Source organism: Crocodylus porosus, unplaced genomic scaffold (assembly GCF_001723895.1).
Source record: "Crocodylus porosus isolate Cpor-Errol unplaced genomic scaffold, CroPor_comp1, whole genome shotgun sequence".
Classification (NCBI taxonomy): Eukaryota; Metazoa; Chordata; order Crocodylia; family Crocodylidae; genus Crocodylus; species Crocodylus porosus.
In genome coordinates, this window is record NW_017728951.1 from 9,585,614 (window position 1) to 9,598,507 (window position 12,894).

At 44.0% G+C, this 12,894-nt stretch overlaps 1 protein-coding gene across 1 annotated transcript in view; it reads left to right on the forward strand.

The window, feature by feature from the left end:
• CPXM2 (carboxypeptidase X, M14 family member 2) overlaps positions 1–12,894 on the forward strand; it is a 152,501-nt gene that overhangs the window by 48,987 nt on the left and 90,620 nt on the right. The window contains exon 4 of the mRNA XM_019556202.1: positions 7,791–7,930. Coding sequence (XP_019411747.1) covers positions 7,791–7,930 — 140 coding nt within the window. The remainder of the gene's footprint in view (positions 1–7,790; positions 7,931–12,894) is intronic.

Below are 12,894 nucleotides of genomic sequence, written 5' to 3' on the forward strand. Positions count from 1 at the left end.
TTCAAATATACAAAGTTACATGTTGTAATGTTACTAACATTAAACAGGTTCAGAAGTATAGACACATCCCATGTAATTGGCACCACCTCAACTCAAAAGTATTGCGGGGTCCAAACACCCTTTGTCAGGCAATTCAAAGATTGTAAAAGTTCTCCCACGTAGAAAAGAATCTTCATCTTGCATGGGGGATGTAAAGGATGGTGGAGTTCCCTTGGGTTTCAAAGTTCATTTGTGAAAAAGTTACTCTATGAATATGCAGATTGGGCAAAGACAAAGCTCCAGCAGGTTTGGGTGTTTGGACCCAAAAGCTTGCAAACAAAGACATTTTTTGCTACTATTTAGTTGGGCTAATAAAAGATATCATCTCTAGCTTAAGAGTTTTGCCTGCCTTTGGAAGGTTATAATATTTTTCCTACTTATGTTAAGGGTAGCTTATCAAGTAAGTAGAACATGAAGTTCATTGATTAGTTTCACCTTATCACTTTTCAGCTTAAATTTTTATTCCAAGAAGGATAGGATATAACAGATGAAAGAAACACCAAAATACTTTACATTAAAGTAATCACTTCCAGGGCTCCCTGTCTATTTTGACTTTAATCTTTATGTTATTCTACAGCCAGTTCTAGGACCAAGCTATTAATAAGTGGGTAAGGAGATGAGCACCAGATATAGAGCTTGACAAAAGCCAGCATAAAACTCTTCATCAATCCACTGTAAATTCTGGGATGAATTCTGATACCCTTTTCTTACGCAGGGTAGGACTGCAAAAAGTACTCGGTTTCTTAACTTTTTGGCCACATCCACATGAGCGTGGACTTTTGGTTCCCTGGGAACAACTAGCAGCAGCACACCTTACAAGGTGTCCTTGGAGAATGTCTGTGCCATGTGCCCTGTGGCACAGAGCAAGTTTATGCCAGGGGGGATAGGAGAGGCTGGGGCCAGGGCTAGTCCAGGCCCAGCAGTCTTCCCAGGAGGCCCCCAAGACCCCAGGTACTGCAGCAGTGGCAATCCTGCCACTTAGAGCCTGGCCAGCAGCTGGACCGTGGCTGGCTCCTGCTGGCCTGGCTCCGGTTTTGAGTGGCGCACACTGTCCCTGCAGGTACCTGTCAACTTTTTATTATTTTGCAGGTTTTTTTGATCCCTGGATTTCCAGGGGTCGGATCCTCCTCCCACACTCCTGTGCTGCTCCATTGCATTGTAGAGAACACCTGAACTTGCAGAATGTGGCATTGCAGATGTGTCTGCAGCACCACATACCACACAGCTCTGCTTGTCTGGGCACAGCCTTTCAGGCAGGAGTATTTGTTATGGGTTTCCAAAGTAAGGGGTAGCTGCAGTATTGGTACTACTGCTGCTCCTATTGTGAAACCAACAGGTTCGTGTTGTAAGATACTTTTATTCTCACTGAAAAGTATCACATTCTGATTCTTTGTCTGGCTTGAGAAAAATCATTAGTAATTATTATATTATAAAATAAATATATAAGGCAATATTTCCTTTCCATTCCATATTTTCCTGCTTAAAGGACTGTAATCAGTGCTGTGGACTAGCAGAGTTGTGCTTTTATAATCAGATGCATGCAACTAAAAGAGGGCTGCTGGTATTTCTTTATTTATTACCTCTTTATAAAAAAAAAAAATGCTGTAAAAAAACTCAGAGTGCAAGTTTCATTGCTTCTACTCTTTTGTGTTGGCAGTAACTACTGGAAATGGAACATTACCTGGTTGAAAGTACAGTCCTGAGCCATTTCAGATTTACAGGCTCCCTGTGGTATAATAATTATTGCTTTAGGGGATCTTACTGTTGTCCTCATCCTGTTAGGAATTAAGTACAAGTTAAACATAGATATATAATTATTTGTATTGCAGCTGAACAACTGGGTATTGTTTTCACTGAAAGATTGAAATTTCTGCCTTTATTTTTAACACATTTAGTGCTGCATGGTTTCCTTCTCTATACAAAAATGGCTATTTGGTTTGTAATATGGGCAAATATTTATTCTGTCTTGTATATTGTTGGGGGGAACAAAAGCATAATAAATATGAGTGGGGATTGGAAGATTGTGAGTACCATGTTTAAAAAAAGGATGAAGTTGAAATGAGTCTTTGGCTTGTCTTCTAAATTAACACCCATACACTGTTGAAATAATCTTTTATACCTACAATGCTTGTTTGAAATTCAAGTTCTATCAGATGAACTAAAGAAACCTGATATTCAGGCTATGAGAAGCTGACATTCTTTTAGTTGTGCCTGCAAATTATTTTTCATGGTTTTTCATGGTTTTAGATTCAAATGTAGAGGGCATTTTTTAAAATTTAGCTCAAAATGTATATCTGGCTAATATTTAGAATATACAGTAAAATAATATTTATGCTCCTACAGACCATGTGATCTGCACACCTCAAAATGCTTTCCAATGATACATAAACCCTGTTATTCTCATTTTATATCTAGGGAAATTAAATGGCATGTCTAAGGTCCAGCACAGAAACAATGGGAAAAATGGAAATAAAATGCAGGTTCTGTCCTTGTTCTGAGTGAAGTAAATGGAGGTTCATTCATTTAAGGCATGGGTGTTAAAGATGGTTTGTGGGCTGAATCCAGCCTGTGGAGCCCTACAGTCTGACCCATGGTTCCCAGACTGACCCAGAGCATGCAGCCCATGCTGGTCCTGGCCTTGTGCATTGCATGAAGCTTATGGAGCTGGTTTGGTGCCTTCTGTGTGCAGTGTCCAGAGCTGGACCCCATAGGCTGGTTCAGGGTGTGCACTGTATGTGGCATCTGTGCCAGACTAGCCCTATGTGCTGGTTCTAGGGCTGATCTACATCAGGCCCACAGACTGTCTCTATGCACTGGAGCCAGCACGCAAGACCAGTCTGAAACAGGTACCAAATGCAGCTCACATCTCATGTTGGTTTTGCATGTGAACCCCAGGTTGGGTCTGGTGCACACTGCATGCAGTGTGCAGGGCTGGTCTAGGGCATACACTGCATCACATATGCCCTAGTGCATCTCATTGCACTGGTCCTGTGTGCTGCCTGTGGTGGTAGGGTGGCCATTGATGCATATGCAGAATACCAGACACCCTCTTGGTGAGGGGAGGAACCACTGGCTCCCTTGGCCAATCAGCACTGAGGGGTGGCTCCACACAAAAAGGCTGCTTTCAGTCCATGAACCCCACACCAATGAACGCATGGCACCCTGTGAAATGAGAGAGAGAGAGGAAGTACTAGGATCAGCAACAAGTTTGTGAGCCTCTGCAGTTCAGCCAGCAGGGAGCCAAGCCTCACTTGCCCTGCATCTTGCTTTTACATATCCCACAGCTCTGCCACTCTCTCCAGACAGTCCAGCTTAAGGAGAATGTGGCTTAGCAGGCACAAGGCTCGAGCATGCCCTCCCCACACTGGGATCCAGTTTCACTCCATCCCAGTTCCACGACTGGATGCCAGGGACAGAGGCTGCACAGGGACCTCACTTCCCCCCTATCAGCATTCATCACAGACACTGGGCACCCAGGAATCTGCCCTGGCCACACTGTGGTCAGAGCTGGGCTGAGTGGGGTCAATGGGCCCTGGAAGCCTGAGGCAGTGCAGCCAGCTGTCCAGCAGGAGCTTCCCTTCTTTCCCCAGGAGACAGGCAGGTTTGCTTGTTCCAGAGGAGAAATAATAGCTTAATGAGCTGACCTAGCTGCCCAGGAGCCCAGGGGCACCTCTGCCCAAAGCTTCCCATCCCCATGCAGTAGGACACCCCAGGGACTCACCAGGCTGCTCTTTGGGTGAAAAAACAGAGCCTTCTCCCAGTCCCACTGGTGTTCCAGAAGATACAAGTGCTCCACCTGCCTGCTCTCAAAGCTATGACCTTGTGTCAAGGCCACGTTGTGGGGAGGGGGAGGAGGTTAGGCAGTGTGCAGACCAAGTTCCTGGCCCTGGAAGCTCAGCTGCCCCCAGGGCCTCGCACATACCGAGCCCAGGGTCAGGCATGCAACAGTGCACTCTCTGCTCTTGCCATGTCTGCACATGCACTTTAGCCGTGGCTCCTCACACAGGTACAGAAGGACCAGCCTCTGGATCCCCTACCTCCATCCTTCCCTCCTTCCCTGGCTGGCTTGGAAACCTGATCCTGCTAGCTGTGCACTGTCCTACCTCTAATTGCAGCCAATAAAATTGTGAGGACAAACGTTTGACATGCATTTCCACCAATGAACTGAAAAACAGGAGTTTCTGCAGTCTGCTCCTCATTGAAGAACAGACAGGGGACAAAAGGTTTAAAAACAGGATGGTCCAGTATAAAAAGGACTAATCGCCACCCTATCTGGTGGTTGGGGCCCATCAGTTGGACAAATCCAGCCTCTAGACTGGCCTTGCATGTAGAACCAAATGACTTTGACACACCTGATTTAAGGCATATGGGATCCAGAAACAGCAGTATGTTTAAGCAGGTGGGGCACAACCAAAACTTTCAAAACAAACTTCAGCTCCAACCAAAGGTTCTTATCTTATCTTGTATTGCAAACCTCTCTCCCTTATGGCATATAACAAAGTCTGGTGCCAAAGAACCTGGAATTCAGAAAAGTTTAGGTTGCAAATTTAAGAACCATTTAGATTTGGGGATATGTATCTGCCTGTAATAAACATCTATATCAGTTGAGATTCAGGTGTTTGATCTCTCTTCACAATGAAGATAATGTGGTTTGACACAAGATTTACTAAAAACTAAAATGCCCAGTGTAAGTGAAATCTGATTGAATTCTTTGCGGCATTTTAGTCCATCTTATTTCCTGCTTTCATTAAAGTTTTCATTATCCTAGTTGCAAACTGACTGCATCAAATGTCTTAAAGTACATTAAAAATATTTCCCTTTTGGCAATTGTATCACAATTCTAGTTCTGTAATTCCCTTAAAGAAATATTATTTTAAAATGATGGAAACAGCTTTTTGGGAAGAGTATATTTTGATATTTGATCCATATTCTTTGTTGAATACTTGATAATAATGAATTTATATTTATAATAAGGCATTTACATTAAAATTCTCAAAAATATTTAATAACAATTTAGTCTACAAAAAGCTTGATTAAGAACAGAAGCGATTTATAGAAACAATACTGAAAGGCAGCCAAAGACTGCCTATTCAAAAACTTAAAATACCTTTTTGAAACATATTAAAGTACTCCTGACATTAAAAATAAATTTAAACAAAAGGGTTTATTGAGATTTTTCTCTAGGAAAATTATAATTAAACAGGAGCAAACAACATGTTGGTAAAACACATGGTAAAAAATATATTCTTTTAGCCTGAGAAGAGTGGAAGCAAGCATAAAACAAACAAACAAAACCCCCCCAGAATACAGGTTTCATCCTTATGTTCTATCCTTTGGCCATGTTGCAGTTAAACCACTTCAGCATGTGCTTAACTTTTACCATATAATTAACTCGCAGGCTAAGTACAGACAGTAAAAAAGCCTGAGGCTGAATTAATTCAGTTTTTGGAGGTTAGTCTAAGCTACAATCATTGAACCAATAAGCAAATGAACAGACATTCACTTTTGATTTGGGAAATGCAGCCACACACCTGCAGTGGCTCAAACCAGAAACTGGCAGGCACTAAAGCATGGCTGTCTGGCACATAGCCCACATGGCCTGTGTGTTTGCTTCTTCCTGCTACCCGTGAGGTTTCTGGGGTTTGCAGTCCAGACTCATAGCAGCAGGACTTTTCAGGATTCCTCATCACTGCCTTTTCCTGCTTCCAGGTGCCTTTGGGATTTGTAGTCTACAATCACAGCCAGCCCTAAGTAAACAGGTCAGGACAGCTCCATCCTTGGGGGAAGGAAAGTTTAACTTCCTCCTCCCTGGCCCCAGCCCCTAGTAGGGGTTTGCCTGAGAGGGCCAGTGAGCCAGTTAGGGAGCAGAGGGGCAGGGCCAGCCCTGCTCTCGAGAGCAGACAGTACAGCCCATCCCAGGGCTGCAAAGCATGCTGGATGCTGGGGAACTCTGATTTAATTTGAACCTGGACAGACGTTTCATAAAATAGTTTGACCTAAATCAGTTAAGTTTGATACTACATTCCACCGGGTTTATCTTAAACTAGTTTCAGCCATTTTGAAGCTGGCTTATGTGCACTGACCTTATGTTCTGTTATAGGTTTAAACCAGTTTCTGATCACTTAAACTGGTTTATGTGTAACTTCTGTCCCTAGCCCCATTGAAACTACTGGGACTTAAGCATGTGCTTCGGTGCTTATGGAAATGAGACAGCTCTCATTTCACTATCTCTTCTCTCTCCCCTTTTCTTTTTTTGTGCTACAGTACTTTAGAGGTCAGCTTTTTCTCCTCATCAACAGATAAATGGGCAAAACAATGACCTCATTCTGAACCAAAGACTCCAGTCAAATGCTCTTGCAAGTTCTAGAAGTTTCCTTCTTAGGACGTGTCTCTATTTCAGGTTGATATTTTATTTCAGTACTTCCACTGACTGGAAATTCAGTCTTCGTAGCATGACAAACCAGATATTACTAGGCTTATTTTGTGGAGGGAGCCAATCAGCAAATGGTCAGTGGTGTGTGTCCTGAAGGTTGAAGTTAGCTCAACATCAAGCATTTCTTTTCTAGAAATATTCCATACATGTAATACACATATACACCGAAAGAAGCTAGATGACTGAAAAAAACAATCCATATTTTTTACCACATTTACTTATATATTTACAAAATATTCCCATGTGGCTCTTCGTGTATGCTTGGGAGATACCAGCTAGCTCAAATTACTTGTAAACTGTTCTTAAAACTGCCAAGGCAGTAATGAAAGGCATTTTATAACTTCTAAAAAACACAGAGCAAATAAATGTCTAAAAACATTAAAAAGCATGTGTAGTTGCTGTGGATCAAGCTTCTGCACTTTGTAATAGAAACGGCTACCTCAGGGCAAGGGGAATTACAGGGGATTAATAATGAAGTGAAGTTAATGGCACTTACCATTCCTCCACCCATATTTATATTGCCACTAGTCATAACTTCCCAGGAAATGGCCTGTGCTCAGTTCCAGCTTGATTGCAGTTTCCTCAGATTCAGTTGCATTCATTTGGATTTCGAACAATTTGTTCTGTTGGTCAAGATACCTTGTAGCTTTTCCTCCTCTGAAAATGTTGGGAAGACTGTGCATATTTAATGTTTACTGACTGACTAAAATACCTGTGAGGGTCTAGTGGTTTATGAGCAAGACTGAGAGGTGGGTGTTCCTGAGTTATAATTTGAGCTGATTCTGACTAGCTGTGAATCCTGAATATTCCTGAAGATGGAGGGTCAGAATACAGGAAAATGCAGGTCCCAGCTTCATGGGTTCTGTATGCTCTGTAACTCCTTGTGGATGAAAAAATGAGGAAGGGCTTCATAACGGGGCAGTCTTTAGATGACTCGGTATATCAGGGAGTGCATGGCCTTACAGCTCAGAAGACCAATGGCTAATTTGGGCTGGATAGATTTATTTACTTGAAAGCACAGAAACACAAGTTGGATTGAAGCTCTGTTCAAAATCAGGCCCATCAACTGTATATTAAATTGATATTTCTAGAACTTATCTTTTAAAGTGACTTTAAAATACCTTTTCCACTTTGGGAAATAAAATATCTTGGCCAGTCTATACAGTTCTTGAGAGAGGGTTCTCCATGGACTGTTAGAACATCTGTGTGCGCAAAGGAAGAAGTAAATGAGTGATGATTTTGTGTTTTTATTTTGTTCCATGAAAGGTTTTGAGTTTATTGATACTGATTTATGAAGACAGCTTTGCCTTCTTTTCAGGCAGGTGTTAACGAAAATGATTTTTATGATGGTGCTTGGTGTGCAGGACGAAATGACCCGTATCAATGGATTGAAGTAGATGCTCGGAGGCTAACAAAGTTCACTGGAGTTATCACACAAGGGAGAAACTCTCTCTGGTTGTAAGTACATGGTTATTTTCCTCCCTGTGATGCTAAAGTTTGGAAGTAAAGTGTGGGTTTTCCTCATTTTTCAAGAAAGAGAAGGAGAGAGAGATGGTATAGGTGAGAAAAGGTGTTTGAGCATGAAGATAATACAGACAAAAAGATAAAAGGAAATTGTTTATACAGTAAAGTTTGGGTTTCAAGAATAAGGAAAACAAATGTGAAAGTAGTAATTTACTTCAACTTTTTAATTACATATGACAAAACACAGGATCGTGCACTTTGATAACCCCTTCAGCATTAACATTTTGCCGTTGAGTAACTCTTAGTACTGAAATTTCTTTACTAGGGTTACCATATTTCTAGTATCAAAAGAGAGGATACCTGGGGGTGAGGGGGTGGGAAAGGGAAGGAAGGGGTATATGATTGGGGGGTGGGGCATGATATGCCTGTGCCCTGCTTTTGCCCCCTCACTCCTAAGCCACAGTCCCCCACCAGCCCTGATGGTGCTCCTCACTCCAAACCTGCAGCCCCTGCGCCCTGCTCCCCATGCAGTTCACACACCTGCACACACACACTTTCTCTCTGCATTGCTGTCTCTTACCTGGGAGCAGCTGCCAGGGGCCACACATGGAGCACATGATCCCCTGACAACCAATCACCTTCCCTGCTGCTCCAGGCCCCAAGCAGCCACACCGCAAGTGTGGGGGAAAAGCAGAGGTAGAGCAAAAACTCAGACATTTGCTTCCATTTTAAAAACCTGCCCAGACAGGAGGACAGGGTGTCAAAAAGAGGACATGTCTGGGAAAACCTGGACATATGGTACCCTATTCTTCACCTAAACCAGTGTGCAACTTGCTTATGTTAAGTTTTCTATCTCTTTTCCAGTATCTGACAATTATTCTATTAGCAATCATGTTACTGATGCTATACATTTACATGGGGTGGGACTGGGGGGCTGTGTTGTTGCACCACTGCTGTCCCTGGCTGACCTGGGTGCAGGGGAAGCCCCAGAGCCACTTGTGCTCTGCTTTAGCCTTGGACTGTGGCTGCATGGGGTGCCAAACTTAGCAAGAGACAGCAGTGGCAGTCCTCCCCTCCACGATCCCCACAGGCCAGGAGCAGACAATGGAAGGAGGAACCTGCCTCCCACTGCAGGGAGTACTGGGCTTGGCTGGGAACAGTGTTGGTGGTGCACAGATTCCTCCTTCCAGTGACAGATCCCTACCTGTCTGTCCCTCCCCAGAAAGCACCCCTCACTTTTCATGAGCAGGTGCTGGAAGGAAGAATCTGTGTGCTGTCACTGCTGTTGTCCCTGGCTAAGCCAGGCTCCTCAGAAAACCACTCTGCACAGCCCCTGGATGGAGTGGGGCAGGAATGGCTCTGGGCTCGTCCAGCTCCCAGGTCAGCTGGAAACAGTGGTGGCAATGGTGGGCAGCCTTTTTCCCCCGCTTTGTGCCTCTGCTCCCTGCTTGGCTTCCTGGTGTCTCTTACCAGCCTGGAGACTCCAGCCATATCTCACCCCAATGCTCTTAAGGGTGGTGTGTTGCACCCCTCTTCAGTAAATCCTGGAACTGCCCATGCTAATACATTAGTGATCACCAGTTAACATCAGTTAGGTCAAGCCTTATAATATTGTTTATATATCACTTTCCTTAGAAAGGAAAATGCTTTGCAGCATCAACACAAGGCATACAGACTGTTCTGATCTGAGTTCCACTGTCTGCTACATAGACTGCACTGAGTTTGTGCATTGCAGGAAGAGTAAGTGGAGCTGTGGTAGAGCCAGTGAATTTGGCACCTTCATATATGGGCAAGAGAGTACCTGCCATGCAAGGGGCAGCTCCCCCTCTCTGGTTGGGGAAGGTTGCCCATTCTAGAACAGCTGAGACCAGAAACTCAGGGCATTTTTACACATGCTCCGGGGGTAGGGGAGTTCTTTAATTAGAGCAACTCTGAGAGTTGCTGTAATTAAAGCGCCCACAGCATCTCATGTATCAGCATCCCCGCGCTTCAAAATGGTGGCAGGGGTGCTTTACCTTAAGCTTGTCAAACAAGCATTAGTTAAAGTACCTGCCACCATTTTGAAGTGTGGGGATGCTGATACATGAGATGTGGAGGCTGCTGGAGGCTCACTAGCATGATCCAGCAGACTTGATTAATTGAGTCTGCTCTCACACACTGTACTTACAGCATGTCAGAGCAGCCTCCCCGCATGTCCGCAGGCACCCTCAGTTTCCAGATCCTATTTCATGATTCCTTTTAAAGGATGAAAGTATTCTGGAGTTCCATGTTTAATCACAAACTGGAGGCTTTTCTTCCTGCCTCATTAAATTTATGCACGCTGTTACCGGTTCTGCATGCACTGATGTGCATACTTACTTGTGACCACGCTTTTGGTTTAGACATAGATTAGGCACCCACTGAATTTTTGAAAACTAATACCTTGATGTTTGCCATTCACATTTTATCTCCTTCTCCAGCAAAAGGCTCATTGCTTGTGTTGGATGTTTACTTAAACCCAATGGCAACCAAGTGTAAAACTCACTGTAGGATTTGACACCTTACCCAATAATTCTCTCTTTCAGAATTTTTAACCAATATTTTCCATCCCAGCAAGGCTCTGTTAATGAAGAGCAGAGCAGACTGCACATGTTTAATCAAGGTAGTAATCGAAAGTGGAAATTGCTCTCTGCTCCTTCTTTTGTTAAGGATTTCTGGTTCATTACTGACTTCCAGCCTGAGGCCGTAATTTGGCCTGATAGGATTGAACAGGATATGAAAGGAGGGAAGATATATTTGATTGCTATTTTAATGCTTGGTCTGCTCCTGTTTAACAGTTGCAAACAACTTCAGAGGTGTTTCTGTTAATGTCAGTGGAGTTACTTTGGAATTACTTCAGTACAAAACTGATTTAACTGAGATAGGAATGAGACACCAGACAGTATCTTGTTAAAATAAATAGTAGTTGAAAGTTACCATGAATTTACTTCTTTCAACCTAGAATTCTACTTAGTTTTTTTGGGACTAGTGTTTCAGTTCTTACGCCAAGAAACAATCCCATTCACATCACTGGAGTTCCTTGGGTGAGGAAGGGGATATACCCTACCCTGTGCAACCCTATTAGACAAAATCACTGCAGTAAAAACAAACTTTCTCTTTTTAGACAGAAATTTCAGGTATAGATTTTCTTTTGCATATTGGTGTGGGGGTGGGAGCCTTTTGTCAGGGAGGGTGCTGCAGTTAATATTATTGTTCTGCAATAGGTAATACCATATTTACTCAAATACAAGACAAGGTTTTTTTTCCCCAATTAGCGTAGGGGAAAAAGCTCCTCATCTTATAATTGCAGACAAGGAAATCTCACTAAATACATTGTTTATCATTAAATTGCTGCCAAAAATAGCATGCACTCAGTAATGGAAAGCAATTATGGAGTTGATTAAATGCAGCTAACATTGAGCATAAAATGTTGCCCACATTAAGCAAACATGCTGATGGAAACCTTTTTTTGTGTGGCCCTTAAAAAAACAAACGGATGGGTGATGTTCCTTCTGCAGGGAACTGACATTGGGCTTGAAGTACTGCAATACCAGGTTGGCACTGGGAGGGCCAAAGCCAGCCCTGAAACCTTTCCCTTGGTGCCAGAAAATGTTAAAGGTCGAGATGACAAAATTTTGAGGCATAAGGAAATATAAAGGACCTAAGTGAGGGCCTATATTAGGCCTGCACGAAGCAGCTGGTATTCGCTTCAGATTTGGCCGATTCAGGGGACAGTGATTTGATTTGGTGATTTGAACCACTGTCCCAATTTGATTCGGCTGAATCTGATTTGGAGATTCAGCAGCAGCCAAAAATCCGAATCAGCCAGGCCTGGCCCATCCCCTACCCACTCTCCCAGCCCGGCAATGGCTGTCCCAGCTCCTGGCAGTTGTAAAAGTGGCAGAGCCCCCCATGCAGCGTGGGCTAGTGGGGCAGCAGGGATCGCCCCCCCACCCAGCAACACCCAAGGAGCACCAGGGCTTTCCTTTAAAGTACTCAGCTGCGGGGAGAGCGGGGGGGGGTTGGGGGGGCTGGCAGGGGTCCCCCCCATGGTCCCCTCCCCCAGGCTCTCCTCCCCTGCCCCTAGTACTTACCAGCCTGGAGTAGCTGCAGCTCCCTGCTGCAGCTTTGAATCAATTTGGACCTTTGAACTGGTCCCCTGATTTGATTCGGACTCAGAGATTCGGCCACCGAATCAGGCTGAATCTCCTCCAGATCAAATCACCACCTAAAGTTTTGCACAGCCCTAGCCTACATGGTAGAAGGTGGTAGTAGGGGTGTGAACGCAACTGAGTTACATAAGAAACATGAAGCCAACTGAGCTTAAGGGTGATTGGTGGGAAAGGGGAAAAAAGGGGGTGCAATGCCAATATAAAGAGTATATAAGAGACCCTGCAAACAATACTGCATTTGAGTAGGGAGGTGGTTTATAGGCACCCATGGAGTTACAAATAGAGAGATGCAGGATACAGTTATGGGGGTAGGGAAGAGTCCAAGATTTAGAAAGTCCTTGTACTCCTTTAGGTGTAGCAGTAGTGGGGGTGGGGGTGGGGGTGGAAGGGGATTAAGGTGGTCCCCTCTGCATCACTTCTGGTCAGTGGTCAGCTGGGGTCCATGTACTGGTGCTATTCTGTGATGTACTTCACATAGATATCCAAGAAGGCCAAGATGCTGATGGGAACCTACCACAAAGATAGGTCAGTACAACCCATCTGAATAAGACATAGGCTAATGCCCAGCCCATTAAATGCAATCCCTCTCATTGTGGACTCTTTTTCAAGTCCTGGGGAACCACAGTATTGTTCTCTCAGTTTCATAGTTTCTAGGGTCGGAAGGGACCTGAGCAGATTTCATAGATTTCATAGACATTAGGGCTGGAAGGGACCTCGGGAGATCAAGTCCAGCCCCCTGCCCAAAGGGCAGGAAGTCAGCTGGGGTCA